General features: G+C 41.0%; 1 protein-coding gene across 1 annotated transcript in view; it reads right to left on the bottom strand.

The window, feature by feature from the left end:
• Window positions 1-18,901, bottom strand: part of NR5A2 (nuclear receptor subfamily 5 group A member 2) — a 113,755-nt gene extending 94,854 nt beyond the window's left edge. The window contains exon 1 of the mRNA XM_075832240.1: window positions 18,654-18,901. Coding sequence (XP_075688355.1) covers window positions 18,654-18,717 — 64 coding nt within the window. The 5' untranslated portion in view covers window positions 18,718-18,901. The remainder of the gene's footprint in view (window positions 1-18,653) is intronic.
• Between the last annotated feature and the right edge of the window lie 662 nt (window positions 18,902-19,563).

Below are 19,563 nucleotides of genomic sequence, written 5' to 3'. Positions count from 1 at the left end.
CCTGTAGGTAACGCCATGCAGAGTCCCCCCCCTGTAGGTAACACCATGCAGAGTCTCCCCCCCCTGTAGGTAACGCCAAGCAGAGTCCCCCCTGTAGGTAACGCCATACAGAGTCCCCCCTGTAGGTAACGCCATGCATCCCCTATCCACAGGATAGGGGATACATGTGTGATCGCTGGCAGCGATAGGGAGAGCAGGGGAACCGAAAGTCCCCTGAAGTTCTCCATGACTAACCTCTGACTTCCGGCGTCTGCGCAGCTCAATAAAAATGAAAGGAGCGCTGGTCACGCATGCGCACAAGCGCGACCGGCGCTCCATTTATTTCTACGGAGCTGCCGACACAGACCCCGGAAGTCCGAGGTTTGTCATGGAGAACTTCAGGAGACTTTCAGTCCCCCGTTCTCCTTATCGCTGCCAGCGATCACACATGTATCCCCTATCCTGTGGATAGGGGATACATGTCTTTTGTTTAATGGCAGAGCGGGGAGATACCTCCCTGCTCTGCCGTAGTGTTCAGTGGCGTCGCGCTATAGCAGCCATAGCGGCTGGCCATTGTGGGGGCCCGTGCCGGCGGGCGACACGGGCCCCCTCATGCCGCGGGCCCCGTAGCAGCCGCTACAGCTGCTACGGCGGTAGTTATGCCACTGCCCTTAAGGTCCTCTGAGGGCAGGTTCAGGCGTGGCGGAATTGCTGTGGAATTCCGCTGCAGACAGTCCGCAGTGGAATTCTCCAGCGGCCGTTTTTTACATTTGTTTCTATACATTTTTAGGAAAGTTAGTTCAGACGTTGCGGAAAACTCCGCTGCGGACCATAGGCTGTCTTGCAGAATTTTCCCTCCGCAGCATGCATTGTCTGTTGCGGAGAAGAAGCGGAATTTCACTGCGGATTTCAGCCTTTGCAATGCAAAAACTGAAATCTGTGGCAAGTCCGCTGTGATATCTGCAACGTCTGAATTACCTGTCAAATATGCAAATGTTGGTGCAGATTCGTTGCGTAATTGCCCCAAATCTGCACCAACATTTTCAGCGGAAAAATTCCACCACGTCTGAACGTGCCCTTAGAGGTGATCATTTTAACATGTATAAATATATGTGTGGTCAATACAAAGAACTAGCACTTAGGGCTCATTTACACGAGTGTGTTATACGTCCGTGTGATTTTCACGCGTGTCGTACGGACCTATGTTAGTCTATGGGGCCGTGCAGACAGTCCGTAATTTTTGCGCAACGTGAGTCCGTTGCGTAAAACTCACGACATGTCCTATATTTGTGCGTTGTTCGCGCATCACGCACCCATTGAAGTCAATGGGTGCGTGAAAATCACGCATGCCACACGGAAGCACTTCCGTGGGATGAGCGTGATTCGCACAACAGCTGTCAAACTATGAATGTAAACAGAAAAGCACCACGTGCTTTTATGTTTACAAACATCCAAATGGAGTGTCATAATGATGGCGGCTGCGCGAAAATCACGCAGCCATGCATCATACGGGGCTGACACACGGAGCTGTTAAGTGCCTTTTGCGCATTCAAAACGCTGCGTTTTTTGCGTACGCAAAACCCACACGCTCGTGTAAACCCGGCCTTACTCTGTTCTTTCCATGAACTTTACAAAGAACCAGGGGACAGTCATTGCATGTGGAAGAAAGACGATTCAGACATCAATATAGGAAAGGGTTCTTTACAGTTAGGGCATGGCCAGACGTGGCGGAATTGTTCTGGAATTCCGCTGCGGCCAGTCCGCTGCCAAAATCCGCAGCAGACATTTTCTCCATTGCTTTCCACAGCTTTTTAGTTAGGTTCGTGCACACATTGCGGAAAACTCAGCTGCGGACCATAGGCTGCGGTGCGGAATTTGGTGTCCGCAGCATACACTGGCTGTTGCGGACGTGTAGCGGACTTGTTGCGGACTCATTGCAGAATTTCTCCATTGACTTCAATGGAGATTCAAAATTCTGCAATAAAATATGCAGATGTTATGTGTGTTGCGTAGCGCATTGGTTTTACGAACATGATATTTCTTCATTCTGGCTGGACCTATATATTTCTAGGTCTATAGCCAGACTGAGGCCCCATGCACACTAACGTAAAAACGGGCGTAATCACGGGCCGTTATTACGGCACGGGCAGGCCCATAGAAGTCTATGGGGCTCCCGTAATTACGGGTGACTACGTGTGTGCACCCGTAATTATGGGAGCGTTGCTAGGCGACGTCATGAGATAGTCACTGTCCAGGGTGCTGAAAGAGTTAAACGATCGGCAGTAACTCTTTCAGCACCCTGGACAGTGACTTCCGATCACAATATAGATCAACGTGTAAAAAAAATAGAAGTTCCTACTTACCCAGAACTCCCTGCTTCTTCCTCCAGTCCAGCCTCCCGGGATGACGTTTCAGTCCATGTGACGGCTGCAGCTAATCACAGGTCGGGCTGGATATCGAAAGAGGGACGTGTTATCAAGAAAATGGCCGGGGAAGTATGAATTTATTTTACTTTTACTAGGGAAAGGGCTGTCCCTTCTCTTTATCCTGCACTGATAGAGAGAAGGGAAGTACTCTTCACCTGAAGACGCAACAGCTAATCCGCATCAATTTACTGCACATTTTAGGCAAATCCGCAAGAGAATCTGCAACGCAGATTATGTGCGGCATTGATGCGGACAGTGGCGGAAGAAATACGCCACGTCTGGCCATGCCCTTAGAGTAGTCAAACTTTTGACTGTCCTACCCCAAGAGGTAGTAATGGCAGATACTATGTCATCATTGGAAAAAAGGGCTAGATGTTTATTAAGTGACGAATAGCATTGAGGATTATAACTAATCTAGTAATGGATGACGTGTAATTTATTGAGAAATGTTGAACATGATGGACCTATGTCTTTTTTAAATCTATATATAACTATGTAACTATAAGGGCACATTCAGATGTGGTGGACAATTTCCCTACCGGATTTTGCTGCAAACTCGTGGCAAATCTGCGATAAATCTGTGGCAAAATCCGCATATGTTACATGCAGATTTTGTTGCGAATTTAGCAGTGGACTTACTGAGAGGTCCCATTCTATGTATTACAAAGGCTGAAATCGGCAGTGAAAATCCGCTGCTTCTCTGCAACATAATGAGTATACTGTGGCTTTGAAATTCCACAACATGCTCTGCTGTCATTGCATATTTTTTTCTGCTACATGTGGATGTGGATATACAAACCCCTTCCACTTGTATTGTACTGTAAATTACTGCAGATTTGTAATGCGGAATCTGTGGCGCATATCTGCAGCAAATCCGCCACATCTGAACGTGAACTAACAGTGTCTATGGGTCTGATTATTATATAAAGTTTAATGTATGCAAAGTGTACACATTCACATAAATATGTATGTGAGAACAGATAACATGTTGTGATATAATTTGTGCTGAATGACAATCTCAGATCTGATTAGTGTACCTAACTTTAAGGGGACTTTTCAGAATAATCTGTCATATGTTTGTACATGACGAATAACACTATTTCTGACCATTATATGACTTGGATTCTGCATTTTCAGCAGTTTTCCCCTCTGCAGGCTCTATCTTTAATCCTCAATTGTCTCTGACTACTGGGCGAAGCCTCATGTCTTCTATGCACTGCACATATAGAAGAGGATAATCTTGGTCTTCTAAGTCTAGCTATAACATATATAAAAGCAGCTGCAGCATGGAGGAGATTATGCAGCAGTAATAAGCAGTGTAGCCGAGAATGTAGCACTAGGGTTAGATAAAACACTTACCAGGAAGCTGCAGCACGTCTGTGTCTGACTCACTCTGCTTCCTCCCCTCCATTGACTCACATGGACAACATGTCTGTGTTTCTTTTTCTCTGCCCCTGCTCCCTCTGCCTGCTTCCCCCTCTCCTCTCCATAGACTTGTATGGGCAGCATGTCTGTGTTTCTTTCTCTCTGCTCTTGCTATCTCTCCTCCTGCTGCCTCCACCCTTCTCCATAGCTTTGTATTGCCAGCGTGTCTGTGTCTCTTTCTCTGCACTCTCCTCATTTTTCCCCCTCCCCTCTCCATAGACTTGTGTTGGCAGGCAGTGAAGAGAGACACCCCAAAATTCTGCAGTCCTTCAATTCTGCTCTGTAACCAGAGATGGACTTTGCTTGACAACAGGGGGTGCAGAGCAGATTAAAGGAAGGAAGACACCTAGTGGCAGTAACTTTACACAGAATTTGCATGTATAAAACAACTTTTTAACAGTAAGTAAATGAGAAAATTGATCGATATCATGTATACTATTAGATTAGCATAAATTGTTTGAAAAGTTAGTATCCTTTTAAAGTCAGCACTGCTACATCTTTATTAAAACCAGGGAGCCCTTATTATTAATGTTACTGTGTCAGGAGTAAATAGAAATGTTAAAACTTGGAGTGCATGTATCCATAGGCAAGAAGTGGAAAAATATGTTCTATGCATACATTCCTTGTCCATAGACCCTCTCAATGCAAACTAATACAAGATGGCCTGCAGCCGCCATGCTCTCTGATAGCTTATCTTAGAGACTTGCTACATAGAATATATCTACTGTGAACGGTGACTGGTTTGTGTGGCTACTTCAGTGAGCTGTATTTGCTAGTTCTATAGAGCCCTTAAATAAATATCTGAAAACATTATGTATTTACACGGGCCACCGTGGGGTCACGTGATCTTCATTCTGACAACCCAAATCCTACTGCTGTAACTGCCAGAAGTCAAACTCTTCATGCAATTGTATAAGAGCCTTGATGTGAATCCCATAGACTTGCATTGAGAGACTGACATCCGGTTTCTTCAGTAGACTGTAGGATTTGGGTTGTCAGAATGAAGATCACTTGACCCCACGGCGGCCCAGAACAGAGTGGCATACTTTGAAAAGAGGACACCACCCGCTCATAAACACCACCCACATTAAAGAGGCTCTGTCACCACATTATAAGTGCCCTATCTCCTTCGTTACTGTTTCTGTGGTAGTTGCAGCAGAGGAAGCGTAATCTCACGAGATTACGCTGTAGATGACAGGTTACAACAAGATTACGCTTGCTCTGCTGTAACTACCACAGAAACAGTAACGAAGTGCAGGGATTGTGAATAGACATCCCGTGGAATGTCTATTCACTGTCTAAACACTTCAGTATCATTAATGTGTTAGTATAGGACAGCACATAGCGATCTGAAAGGATCCCTATGCGCTGACTAAATGAATGGAGAGAAGTGTATGACGCTGATTGGTCAGCGTCATACACTCCTCTGTACAACGCCCACTTGGTCTAAAGTAAAAACACGCTCACTTGGGTATTAAGCAACTCATTAGCATAAATCTAAAATTGCTATTAAAGTGTTGAAAACAGATCGTTTTATCAAATAAAAAGCACTGCTGTCACCTACATTATAGTGCCCATCTCCTTATGTAGGAGACCGGGCACTTATAATGTGGTGACAGAGCCTCTTTAAACATATGGTGCACATACGTCACACGCATTAATACATACTTCACACATGGCACTAACACATTTGACACATGCCGCACTCAGTCGCTCACACTTTCAACATGCTGCACAGACACTTCTCATTTATTAGACAAATGCTGCACAGACAGCATTCACATATTGGACACGTGCAAATACATCACACACATTGGACACATGCTGCACAAACGTTTCATACACTAGAACATACTGCACACACACACACCACTCGCACATTGGGCACACGCCACACACATTCACTAACATGCCACTCACACATTGGACAAACACTGCAGTAATGCCATTCACATATTGGAAACATGTCAACTACACACATACACACACACACACACACACACACACACACACACGCACACGCACACGCACACGCACGCACGCACACACACACACACACACACACACACTACACATACATTACACACATACATACATATAATGTGGTATTCCCATCTTAAACGTTTATGTTATAGCCACGTGATATGCCATACATGCCTGATATGAGCAGGTCCCACCTCTGGGACCCCCACCTATTGGGAGAAGAGGGGTTCTGGGACCCCATCCACTGATTCAGGGCCACCATAGTCTACATAAAATTCAATAGAGAGGTAGTCGCCTCTGCGAGTTGTCCTCTCAGTTGAAGCGTCTTGGAGATATGGAAAGATTAGATCGCTGCTTAGCCCTGAATTGGCGAAAAGGGTTCATGGGACTAATGTTCTCCTAAGCAGTGAGGGCCCCAGATGGGAATATCCCTTTAAGACTGGAGCTTCACATATATTTGCATTACAGTCTGTAAATAGAAAGTTGACTTATTTGAGATTAAGTTCTTACGTATCATAAATATTCAGGAGTGGACAAAATTGTTTTGGTGTACTAAGAAGATCTCTGCATATTTACTTTAAAGCAATCAATATAAAAAAGAAGATGCATTGAATGGTTAAAAAGTAAATCATTTTATATCGCTAGCCAGTTAAAGAGAACCTTTCACCTGCCCATACATGTGCAGCTAAATGCAGCATGTAATAGGCAGGGCTGTACAAACTGTCCCTCTTTACATTTTTTTCCTATCTTTCTCCGTTATTTAGATATCGGTGCCGTTATATTTGGCGCCCGATATTTAAATAACCTGCTGAACTGTCAATAGGGCGTGTAATTGGCAAGGGGGCGTGTAACATCGCTGTGACACTGTCCAATCAGCTACGGACAGTGTCTCAGCAAGAGCTGGCACATTTTAATGAACCTTTCCATTGCTACTGACAATATTGAAAAATACAAATACAGGAGAATTCATAAGCCACTCGTTCCCAATCATTGCCCTGTTTAAACGGGGCAACGATCTGCCGATGAAGGGGCAAAGGCTCGTTCATCGGCTGATCGTATCGTTTCATCAGCCTAAAATATTATCGTTGTTGGCAGCACATCTCATTGTGTAAACAGGGAGACGAGCTACCGACATTATAGAAATGTATGGAGACGAGTGATCGTAGTAACGATCGTTCATCCCCATATACAGCTCCTTGTGAAAGGAGCAAGTAGGCGCTGATCAACGGAAACCACGTCGGAATCAGTGCCAAAAAAACTGCCAAAATCGCCCCTATTGATTTCAATGGGAGGCAGAGGCGCTTTTTTCCCCCAGGCGTCTTTTAGCTGCTTGCGGGAACAAAAAGCGATATGTCCTTTCTTGCCGCGGTTCTGCCTCTGACCTCCCATTGAAGTCAATGGGAGACAGAAAAAGCGGATTTGACAGTGTCTTTTTTGCCTGCAGTTCTCAATGGCCGTGGGCGAAAAACACTGAGAAAACCAAGGCAAAAAAGCGCAGGCAGGTCAAAATCAGCCTCAACTATGCATAAGGCCTAATTAAGTCTAGCATATTATACGTCCGTGAGCTGTCCGTTAAAAAAACGGCCAGCACACGGGCCTATGCAATTCAATGGAGCTATTCACACATCCATGGTTTTTCATGCAGCGTGTCCGTATCGTGAAACTCACTGCATGTCTTATTTTGGTCCATTTTTGCAGACCATATCGCCCATTGAAGTCAATGGATGCGTGAAAAACATGGATAGCACACGGACAACATCTGTGTGCTGTCCATGTTTTTCACGCACCAGTTGCTAAAGAAATGATGCCACACGGAAAGCACACTGATACCACACGGAACTGAAACATATGAAATACGGTCTGGTTTTTGCAGATGCAAAACGGACACATTCGTGTGAATCGGGCTGTGATTTCTGGAACGTATTGCTGAAGTGGATTTTTTAGGTCTCGGGCACACGGCCGTACCACATTGATTTCAGTGAGCCCGGACCGCAAATGCGGCCCGTGTAATGACATGTCCTATTTTTTTGCAGTCCAGGCTCCCAGCCAATGCACGGACCGTGTAAACCTTGGCCTTATGCAGTTTTGTGAATCTCGTCCGTTAAAACAATGGCCATCACACGGACACATGTATATCAATAAAGCCGTTCACATGAACGTTGTTTCAACAGAGCGGGTGAACGGTCCATGAAAAAATTGGACATGTGTGTGACGCATCCCTCCATAGACTGTAGTCTGTGGGGGATCCGTGGCAATGTGTCCTGCACTGGTCCACTTCAGACGTGGAAAACTGCAGTTTTTCACGTCCGAGGTGGGCTACATTTGTGTGAATTCAGCCTTACTGGCACAGAATTGTCCAGTCTAAACTAGTCCTGAAAAAGAAAAGGTTATCACAAACTGTGCTTATCTAAGAAGCCTTATAAATCCAGATAGATAAAAATCAGTGCTAAACATTTCAAGTATAATAGAATGACTCCCAGTAAACACTATCACAAGTATTAGCTCAAGTGATAATGATAGTTTTAAATACACAGATACACAATTGCACTTTGATACATCCAGACTGCATACACATATAAAAGAAAGAGCTGCAGGGATGACTAATATACTGAGCTGTGTAGTGCTGGGAATCACTGTTTGTACAAGAGATACAGCTGAGCCAGACGGGTGCTGCACTCCTGACATAAAGCTTACCATACACATGGGAGGAAAGGTGTCCAAACCCGTCAATATTGACGGGAGCACTGAGTGATCTTATGTGTATGGGGCCTTAAGGGGGTTTTACACTGGGCGATTATCGGGCAGACAAGTGTTCATAGAACGCTCGTTGCCGATAATTGCCCTGTGTAAACACGGCAGCAATCAGCATATGAACGGCCAAACGCTCGTTCATCTGCAGATCGTATCGTTTTAAAAAAGTAAAATATTATCGTTGTCGGCAGCACATCTCCCTGTGTAAACATGGAGACGCGGTGCCGACATGATAATAATTTATGGGGACGAGCGATCAGAGTAACGACCGCTCGTCCCCATCCATAGCTCCGTGTGACAGGAGCAAACAAGCGCCGATCATCGATGTGTCATTGATTGGCGCTAGCTGCACCGGCCGATTAGAGCGCCGGTGTAAACGGGCCTTTAGCGACTCTCCCCCTAAGTCTAGGACCACACACACAGTATTTGGTGCAGTTTTTGGCTCCTTTTTTTTATCCAAAGCCAGAGGTGGATCCAAAAGAAAGGAAAGGTATAAAGAAAAGACTAATACATCTCCTTTCTTTTGTGTCCACTCCTGTGTTCAGTTTAAAAAACGGAGCCAACAACTGCATCAAAACTGTGGTCCTGGCCTATGGAAGATGTCCGGCAAAGGAGGATTCTGGCATGTTGGATTTAGATAATTTGGTCCTCCTCTTTCATTGAAATAAACACGCACGCTCAGCCAAGTCAGCAGAAATAGCTGTTCGGCTGACAGCATTGTCATATGTATGGGTGGTTTATGTTTCGTTCACATCTGCATTGGGATTCCGTTCATGGGTTCTGTTTCAGCTTTTCGTCAGGAGAACCCATGAACGGAATCCAAACTGAAACAAACGGAAACCATAGGTTTAAGTTTGCATCACCATTGATTCCAATGGTGACAGATCCGGTGCAAATGGTTTCCGTTTGTCACCATTGATTAAGGGTTCCGTCGTTTTGACAAAATCAATACCGTAGCCGACTGCGCTATTCATTCCATGAAACGATGGAACCCTTAAATAACGGTGAAAAACAGTAACTATTTGCATCGGATCCATCACCATTTAAATCAATGGTAATGCAAACAGAAACCTATGGTTTCCGTTTGTTTCAGTTTGGATTCCGTTCATGGGTTTCCCTGACGGAAAGCTCAGACAGAATCCCATGAAAGGAATCCCGACGCAGATGTGAATGAAGCACATAAAATATCTGTTGGGTGAACACTATTACCCCTAAATCTGCGTCATAAACACGCATGCTTGATCTGGCCAAATCATGTTTATTTCAATAGGAAGAGGGGAAGAAACTGCGACCTAAACTGGAAGTGGCTTATCTTCTAGGAAACTGAGAATTAAATGTCTTTTGGTATTTGTTTCCTTGGATTAAAGTGGAAAATATTGTGTAGACTGTAGATTTGAAATTTTGAACTTAATTTTTTGAGACCTTTTGAAATGTTTTAATGGGACTTATTTTTTTAATTCAATAAAGTATCTTTAAGGTGGGAATTATAGGTTTAATGTATAGATTTTCTGCCCCTGGATGTAAAACAGAAAGTTTCTGTTCACTTACAGCGAACATCCTGAGATCCTATAAATGGTATTGAATTGAAATACAAAATAGATTAGATATTAGAAGTTGCAGAGCTTTTCATTATAGACTGATAAGGCTTTATGTACATAAAACCAGAAAACTCCTATTCATATGGACATCATTTCACTGCTTGGGAACCTCCACTATTAGCCAGAGCGAAGAGTCATCAAAAAAGGAGCCCTATGGTCACAGAGCTCTCCACACTACCCTGTACTCCTCAACCAGCTACCCTGGTCAAATCACAATTGCACTTTCTATCTGTGTTGGCTCAGATACCGACTGGGTTCATGCAGCTGTAGTTACATTCCCCTTGCCAACACAAGGGGCTGTTCCCCTGGACAAATATAGCCCATTCTACCTATTGTATCACTTCCTCCCATTCAATTTAGATTGTAAGCTCTTATGGGTAGGGACTCCCTCTCATTTTGTCTAATTTGTTCATTTGTTTTGATTACTTGTCATTTCACTTGTTTGTTACTTTCCCAATTGTTAAGCACTACAGAATATATTGGCAATAGAAATAAAGATTGTTATTTTGTTTGTGTAATACTACCAAAAACCATTCATTGAGGAAAAGATTATAGAGTATTGCAATAAAGGACATCAATAACATGTAAAACTTTTAGTAACTATTCTAACAAGTGTGAGAGGTATGTCTTAAAGTCCATGTATGCATGTAAAATAAGATAACAGGTCCCTTTTAAAGTGTTACTGATTGAAGGGGAGCTGCTGATCTATAGGGCTCTCCTCATTCAGCAGTCTATTTCAACAGGATAGAGGAAATGTCATACAGTTGAGGGCTGTACGGTGGTGCCCTGTTTTCTGGAGTCTATCTTTATATGGACATCTTATTCGTTCCATTTGTAGGAAGATGTAGTGCCAGCTAACGACCATTTTATTGGCCGCATAATAGATCTGAATAGCCAATGAACGAGCGTTGTATGATGTTGGATTAAAGGATTGGACAGTGACACCTGTAAGTTACATCAGGGCATTGTGCAAATTGTTTAGGCATGGTGCATGTTAATGACGAAGGATAGAGGAGGACAATTTAAAATGCCCCATTTCATGACAGTGGCACTTTTAGGTCCTTTATTTTTGGGGTTGTCCTCTTTGGACAACCCTTTATCTTTGAGATACCTCCTCAATTAGCTAGAACAGAGGGCGCTGCAAGGAGCGTTACAATTCACGAATTAAAAATAAAAGTAACTTATAGTCTTAACTGAAAATCTTTTATCTTTCTCTGTCTACAGCTCCTATGCAAACCTCTATATTTCCATGGTAACAGATTATAAACAAACTCTGATGCTGAAGTTTTACTTTATTGACATCTATCTGTTCCCAATTTCTTGCTAAACTACCAACAGTAAGTCACTAGGAATTAGGGGACAGATGGAATGGAGCAGGACTGCAGGAACTAACTATACAGTTTGTTTATAGTCTGTTACCATAAATATACATAGGTCTAAATAGAAGATGAAGACAAAAGACCACAAGAATTCTTTAGTTCGACTATTTACAAAGTTGCTTCATGATTTTAGATGCACTGGAGCAATAAAAAAAAAAAAATTGGTTGCTATGGTGGAACTTCCCTTGCCAATTCTGGCAATTGCTTTTCAGCATCTTAACCCTTTCCCACCACAGCCAATTTTTGTTTTTTCATCTTCGTTTTTTTCCTCCACGCCTTCCAAAAGCCATAACTTTTTAATTTTTTCGTCAACATAGCTACTTAACGATTTTCATTGCATAATTTTTTGTAACATATAATGTACTGGGAAGCTGAAAAAATTATTTGTGGGGTCAAACGGGCAAAAAACAGAGATTGCAAAATTTTTTGGGGGGTTTATGATTTACGGCGTTCATTGTATGGTAAAAACTACATGTTCGCTTTATTCTATGGGTTGATATCATTATGACAATACCAAATTTCTATTTTTTTTAAAATGTTTTACCACTTTTATAAATACAAAAATATTTGTTATAAAAATAAAATTGTTTTGTGTCGCCATATTCTGAGATCCATAAGTTTTTTACTTTTCCTTTGAAAAATGTGTGAGGGCTTATTTTTTGTAATGCAAGCTGTAGTTTTCATTGGTACTCCTTTGGGGTACATGCAGCCTTTTGATCACTTTTTATTCTATTTTTTTGGGGAGCAAAAACAGGAATTTGGGCGTTTTTCTTTTTTTACAGCGTTCACCAAGCAGGTTAAATAGAGTTATATTGTAATAGTTCAGACATTTACGGACGTGGCGATACCAGTTATGTTCACTTTTATTTTTTCTAACATTACTTTATTTTGTTATTTTTCACTACTGAAAATTGTATTACACTTTTTTTTACACACCTTTTATTAGTCCCCCTAGGAGACTTGAACCAGCGATCGTTAGATCGCTGGTACAATACATTGAAATACTAATGTTTTGCAGTATATTGTCAGTTTGACAGGCTTCTGTTAAAGAGGCTCTGTCACCACATTATAAGTGGCCTATATTGTACATGATGTGATCGGCGCTGTAATGTAGATTACAGCAGTATTTTTTATTTAGAAAAACAATCATTTTTGACGGAGTTATGACCTATATTAGATTTATGCTAATGAGTTTCTTAATGAACAACTGGGCGTGTTTTACTTTTTGGCCAAGTGGGTGTTGTACAAAGGAGTGTATGACGCTGACCAATCAGTGACCAATCAGCGTCATACACTTCTCCCCATTCATTTACACAGCACATAGCGATATAGCTATCTCGCTATGTGCAGCCAAATAAACACAATATAGCGTTACTGCAGTGTCCTGACAATGAATATACATTACCTCCAGCCAGGACGTGATGTGTATTCAGAATTCTGACACTTCGCTAACACAATCCCAACACTACGCTGTAAACTGTCATTTCAAACGAGATTACGGTTGCTGTACTGTAGTGTCGGGATTGTGTTAGCGAAGTGTCAAGATTCTGAATAAACATCACGAACTGGCTGGAGGTAGTATATTCATTGTCAGGACACTGCAGTAACGTTATAGTGTGTTTGTGTAGGTGCACATAGCGATATAGCTATATCGCTATGTGCTGTGTAAATGAATGGAGAGAAGTGTATGACGCTGATTGGTAACTGATTGGTCAGCGTCATACACTACTCTCCACAACGCCCACTTGGCCAAAAAGTAAAACACGCCCAGTTGTTTATTAAGAAACTCATTAGCATAAAGGTAATATAGGTCATAACTCCGTCAAAAATTATAGGTTTTCTAAATTAAAAAAACACTGCTGTAATCTAGATTACAGCGCCGATCACATCATGTACAATATAGCCAGTTATAATGTGGTGACAGAGCCTCTTTAAGCCCTGCCAGAGGCAGATAGAAAGCAGTCCTGGGGGCCTTCATTAGGTCCCCGGGCTGCTATGACAACCATCGGTACACCGCAATCGCATCGTGGTTAAACTGGCAGAAACAGCGTGATCGCTGTTCCTGGCCGTTAGTCCAGGGTATCAGCTGACACCCAGAGCGTATGGAGCATGTTCAGCACGTGGGCCCACTCCATACATCACTCGACACGTATCTGGCACGTCATTTTGTGAGAAAGGGTTACAACAAACTCATTTTGTCATAAAGAACATATGCTGAGAAAGTGTCAGTTTGTTGTCAGCTGCCATAATTCTAAACGTTAGGCTTTGCTCATATCTGCTTTGGAGCTCCCGTCTTAGATTTAGTCACATTTGAAGAAAAAATAGTGCAGCATGCAGCGCAATTTTTTCCAGTAAAATTTTGTATACTGGGACAAATGTCTGTTGGACGTCGTTGGTGTCCATCGTGCACTCCAACAGATATGAGCAGAATAATGAAATTGACCAATGCAGATGTGAACAGAATCTAATGCAGCAAATATCTGAACTTGTTTTTTAACTTTAAAGGATTTTTTATTAAATCAATGTTTTAGGTGATTTGAAACAAATGTTATATTTGCTTTTATAAATTATTTTTTTACTTTTTAAGATACAACTTCTATGTATACAGGATACTGCATCGCTCTGTCAAAGCAAAGGCTTGACTGATGCTAATCCTGCGTGTCAGGGACACACGGGATCCCACTACTAACGATCACATCTAAGACCCTGTTCACACTGTGTTTTTGTACACGTTTTTTGACGTGGAAACCGAGTCGGAAAACGCGCCAAAAAACGGCCAAAAATGCCTCCCATTGATTTCAATGGGAGGCGGAGGAGTTTTTACCCGCGAGCGGAAAAACCGTCTCGCAGGAAAAAGGAGCGACATGCCCTATCTTCGGGCGTTTACATCTCTGACCTATTGACATCAATAGGAGGCAGAGAAAGCGTATTTCGCTGCGTTTTTGCCCGCAATGCTCAGTGGCCGCGGGCGAAAAACGCAGTGAAAATCGCGGAAAACGGCGTCCAGGCAGATCAAATTCTGCCTCAAAATTCCAGACGGAATAAGTTCAGTGTGATTGTTATTAGCTGGATCCTGTGTTTCAGAGACATGCAGGACCAGCTTTCAATCTAGCCGTCATTTCAGCTGACCTGACGGAATCGGCTTTGACGGAAAGATACAGCTTCTATGTATCTTGTAAGTATAGGAGCTGTATCTTAAAAAAGAGTCAATTTACAAGTTGTCTCAAATCACTTAAAACATTAAATTATATAATAAAAAATGTTTTGCTTCAAAGGTGTACATAGCCTTTAACTATATAATCTGTAACTGCATGGTTCATGGAAGAATTAATCTAGGTAATATTTACAATTTCCTTATATTTAATTTTCGATAGAGATTACTAATGGAAAAGCAAAGTGTCGTTTCCAGATGTCACATTTCTCAAGTGGTCAGCAATTGTTTGAGTAGCTGTAGTGTGCGTTATAATAATACATGAGCGTACAGAGACAGAGAGAAAAATGAGGTTTAAAACAAGGCTAAAATGACTGAATTTACAAACCTGAACTTAGACCTACCACCCCCACCATTATTTAAAATCCATACGTATGTCATGCAGGGAAACAGACCGGATATCGCTAGAATACAGACACACATGACGTTATGTGTAATTTTGTAAAGTGCAGGAATTAAAGACCAACAAAGTTCTAAGGAACAGATTAAAGATGTAACATTTGAACAAGGGACATAACTTGTCCGTTGAAGAGATTGCAGTCGTACCCAGGCCCTGAAACCTGGAGGGGGGGGGCAAAAAAGTCCCTCTGCCCCATATGAGGAGATCAGTACTACAAATGACTGGCCCTGTTACAGATTTTGTATTGGGGCTAAGGAGCTTTAAGTTACGCGTCTGGTTTGTGCTTTACTTTGTGTGCTGAGATAAATAGTTATCTAATATGAATGAAAAGCAGAAGATTTGACCCTGCATAATACCTAGACAAGTGTTTAATATTAAGTAAATAGGAAAAATTGCCACAAAATGCAGTACATTCAACATTCAATTTAAAGTAAAATGCTAAAAAATTCTTGCACAACTGCAACAAGAACTGCAATGTGTTTATGAGAATTTCCTTTAAAGAGGAAGCAGAAACATGAGCGCGGTGTATCAAAATAATGGCCATATTACCATAGGAACCAATGAAAATTCAGCTTTTAAATTGTAAAACTGAAACATGGACTCATGAACTGTGAATTTTACAAGCCTCAAAGATACGATTGTCCTATTATATCACTCCCACTGGCCGAGAAATAAGTACAATTGTTTCCTTGCTTCTTCATTCTCTTGGACAGTGAGAGATTAATGGACTAAAGGCCCTTTTATATACGCCAATTATCTGGCAAATCGTTCCCCATCATTGCCCTGTGTAAACGGGGCAAGGATCAGCCGATAAACTAGCAAACACTCGTTGATCGGCTGATTTTATCGTATCTGCAGCCTAAAGTATTATTGTTGTGGGCAGCACATCTCCCTGCGTAAACAGGGAGACGTGTTACCGACATGATTGAAATATATGGGCACGAGCGAACGTAGTAATGAACGCTCTTTCCGATACTAGCTTCTTGTGAAAGGAGCAAACAAGCTCCGATCAACGAGCTGTCTCGTTGATCGGCGATAGTTTTTATGGACCACGTCGGGCCGTGTAAGAGAACCTTTACATTCTTTGTACAATTCATAACATTTTGTAATTGTACTAACTTTCAGACGTTAAAGGCTATGTAAACCTTTGAACACTTTTTTCCCCCTAATAAAACAATATATCGTGGTGTTTTTAATGAAACCCTTTAATTGGTTTTTATACAAGCAAAATTTTACTTTTTGAGATACAGCTTCTATGTATCTTGGATAAAAAGAAGCTGTATCTTGTGCTGAAACTCTAATCCGTCAGGTCAGCAAGACTGACAGCTTCGGTGACGGCGGGTCCTGCGTATCTCTGCAACAAAGGATCCAGCTTTTATCGATCACATCTAAGTTCATAACTTAGATGTGATCGATAACAGTTGGATCCTGTGTTTCAAAGACATGCAGGACCCGCTGTCAGGTTTAAGTTCTCAAAAAGTAAAACATTTTTTTAAATAAAAGACAATTAAAAAGTTGCATTAAACACAATTCTACAATGATTATAGTATACATATATATGTATGTATGTATGTATGTATGTGTGTATATATATATATATATATATATATATATACATATACACACATACTTACATACATATATAAAAAAAAGTGTTCAAAGTTTTACATAGCCTTTAAATATGCATATACCAGTAATGACAGAATGGGTAAGGTTGATGTTGTTGATGTTTAGAGGGATTTATCCTAAAACAGGGCTGAAATGTAATTTAGAAGGATCTATCTTGAGACATCCATCATAATAGGTGTCCTAATTTTGTTAGGTCCCCTTCACACAGCATGGCAAGTAAGTTTACTTTCCCTCTGGAGTGGTACAGAAACAATGAGGGAAACCACATCTATTTGTAAAGCATTTGGTTAACCAGCCGGATAATCCCTCATTGTCAATCCGCCGCCCAAACACCAATTCATTGAGTCCAGTGGGTGCTATTGCACAAACTAGTGTAATCCTATTAGAGTTATATCGATATCCTAATATAAAGACATCTTTCTCTGACAATAGGTTCCCTTTAATCTTAAAAGAAAGAATCTTGATTGTCAAATATTAATTCAATAGCAATTCAATATAAAATGTCATTTATATAGGGTTAACATATAGCCTTCCTCTTCTGGATTGCATCTGTTGTACAATGGCATCATTTTAAACACATGGTGGGAGCAATTTCTGTGGTGTGACCTTGCTTTAAAATTCACACTTAGATAACATTTGAATGTGGCATAAAATAAGTCTGGATTCATTACTGAATTAACACATTGCAAATGAATGGAAACAGCTAAAGTGACCCAAAATGACACAGTCCAGACCCCAACACTTAACACTTCCAAACATTTACTTTCCTGCCCATGTCATCCATGCCAGACCTACATGAAACGATGATATATATATATATATATATATATATATATATATATATATATATATATATATATATATGTGTGTGTATATATATATATATATATATGTATATATATATATATATATATATATATATATATATATATATGTATGTATATATATATATACATATGTATAATATATATATATATATATATATATATATATATGTATATATATATATATATATACACACACACGTTACAGATTCACATAGGGATGTAAAGGTTCAATCATATGGAGCACACTGTGTTTAGAGACTATATACGAACTAAGAAGTTCAGTAGAATATAACTTTATTTATATATGTCAGTTGCTTCCTCTAAGGAACACCCCATTTCCATCTGCTAGGAGAGGGCAGTAGTTTAATGGGGGTAGGGAGGATGATCAGTTCCAGTAACATCGCTGATGCCTCTGTTACCTCATTGAAAGTGACAGAATGAGAACTGAAAAAACATCTGTATTGAATCTGAGCGAAATTTAAAAACAATTTAAAGTACTCTCATTACCTCATATGACATCACCTATTTCTCATTCTCCTCCTACTGCTTCACTTAACTCCTCCCACTGGTCCAGAATGTTTCACCCCAAAACCTCCTTTATTCTTCCATAATCCTATATAGCCATTCTGTTAAACATCTTGCAATTCCTCATAGTGCAGACCATGCTCTATACGTCTTAGTAACAGGGAAAAACAATTTGTCTACACACTATAATCATTTTGTCTCATAATGACTGCTGAATGTATTCCACGCTCCATGTCTGCATTTTCCTTAAATAGTTAATTTTATCTCCATTTAATATCTTTCCTTAATACATACAATAAGTATATTCAGTGAAATAATACAATGATAATAATAAAAATATACAATGGAATTCTAAAAAGCTTCCCGCTAAGCCTTACTTGTATGAAGGTCATACTTATATAGAATCACAATGCCTTTGGTGCATGCATTAAATATGCCTCTCCGCAGTATCATACAAATGTAGGTATTCCTCCTGCCACCTGTGGGTCAACTTTAGAAATTCCAAAGAATGCACACTCACCCTGTGTGTTATATCCGTGTTTTATAGGCTCTTGTATGATGACACTTTCATGTCTTGCAGCCATGATCAACTCCAAAAAGTATAAATCGTCCACTTTCCTGAAAACCGCATCGATTTTGGTAATAAACAACTTGTAAAACTGTAATGTTGTGGCCTTGGAATGAGATGGACTATGGCATATCCCAGTGAAAGTTACGATAGACTTTTTTTGAATCTGATGCCTAGTGCAGAAAGTAACAGGTATTTCTTAGCCTGGACTCTGTACTCTTCTGAGCATTACTGACCTGTTGTAAACCATTCGTCCCATTTGGAGATGGGATGTAATGAGAGAGATTATTGGACTCCATTGGCTGTTTCAAGTCACATGCTTCGCTGCAATGTGATAAGAGAACTCAGGTTGTAAAGTGACAGGAGAGAAGATAAGAAGTTCTCATAGATAGAGGCGAACAAATGATTAACTTTTCAGCTGAAAGGTAGAGTAGAGAGAGCTGAGTTAAGGGGGTTTTACACTGGGCGATTATCGTGCAGACGAGCGTCGCTCGTTGCCGATAATTTCCATGTGTAAACACGGCAGCGATCAGCAGATGAAAGAGCAAACGCTCGATCATCTGCTGATCGTATCGTTTTAAAAAAGTAAAAAATGTCTCGTTGATCAGAGCTCGCTGCAGCGGCCGAATGTCGGCCGGTATAAAAGGCCCCTTATAAAAGTGTACTGTATATGTACATCAGTCTACTCAACGTCTACTAAAGTTACGAAAATGGTTGAGTTTTAGCAACACATTTCTTGCCAGTCTCTCAAACATATTATATGCATTATCTTTATTAAATATTATATAAGAAATTGTATGATTTCTCTAACATACTGTTATAATGTAACTCTGCAGAGCCTTTTGATAATAACTTGCAGGGC

This window comes from Rhinoderma darwinii, chromosome 7, assembly GCF_050947455.1.
Source record: "Rhinoderma darwinii isolate aRhiDar2 chromosome 7, aRhiDar2.hap1, whole genome shotgun sequence".
NCBI classification, from domain to species: domain Eukaryota; kingdom Metazoa; phylum Chordata; class Amphibia; order Anura; family Rhinodermatidae; genus Rhinoderma; species Rhinoderma darwinii.
This window is presented reverse-complemented; position numbering and strand designations above follow the sequence as displayed.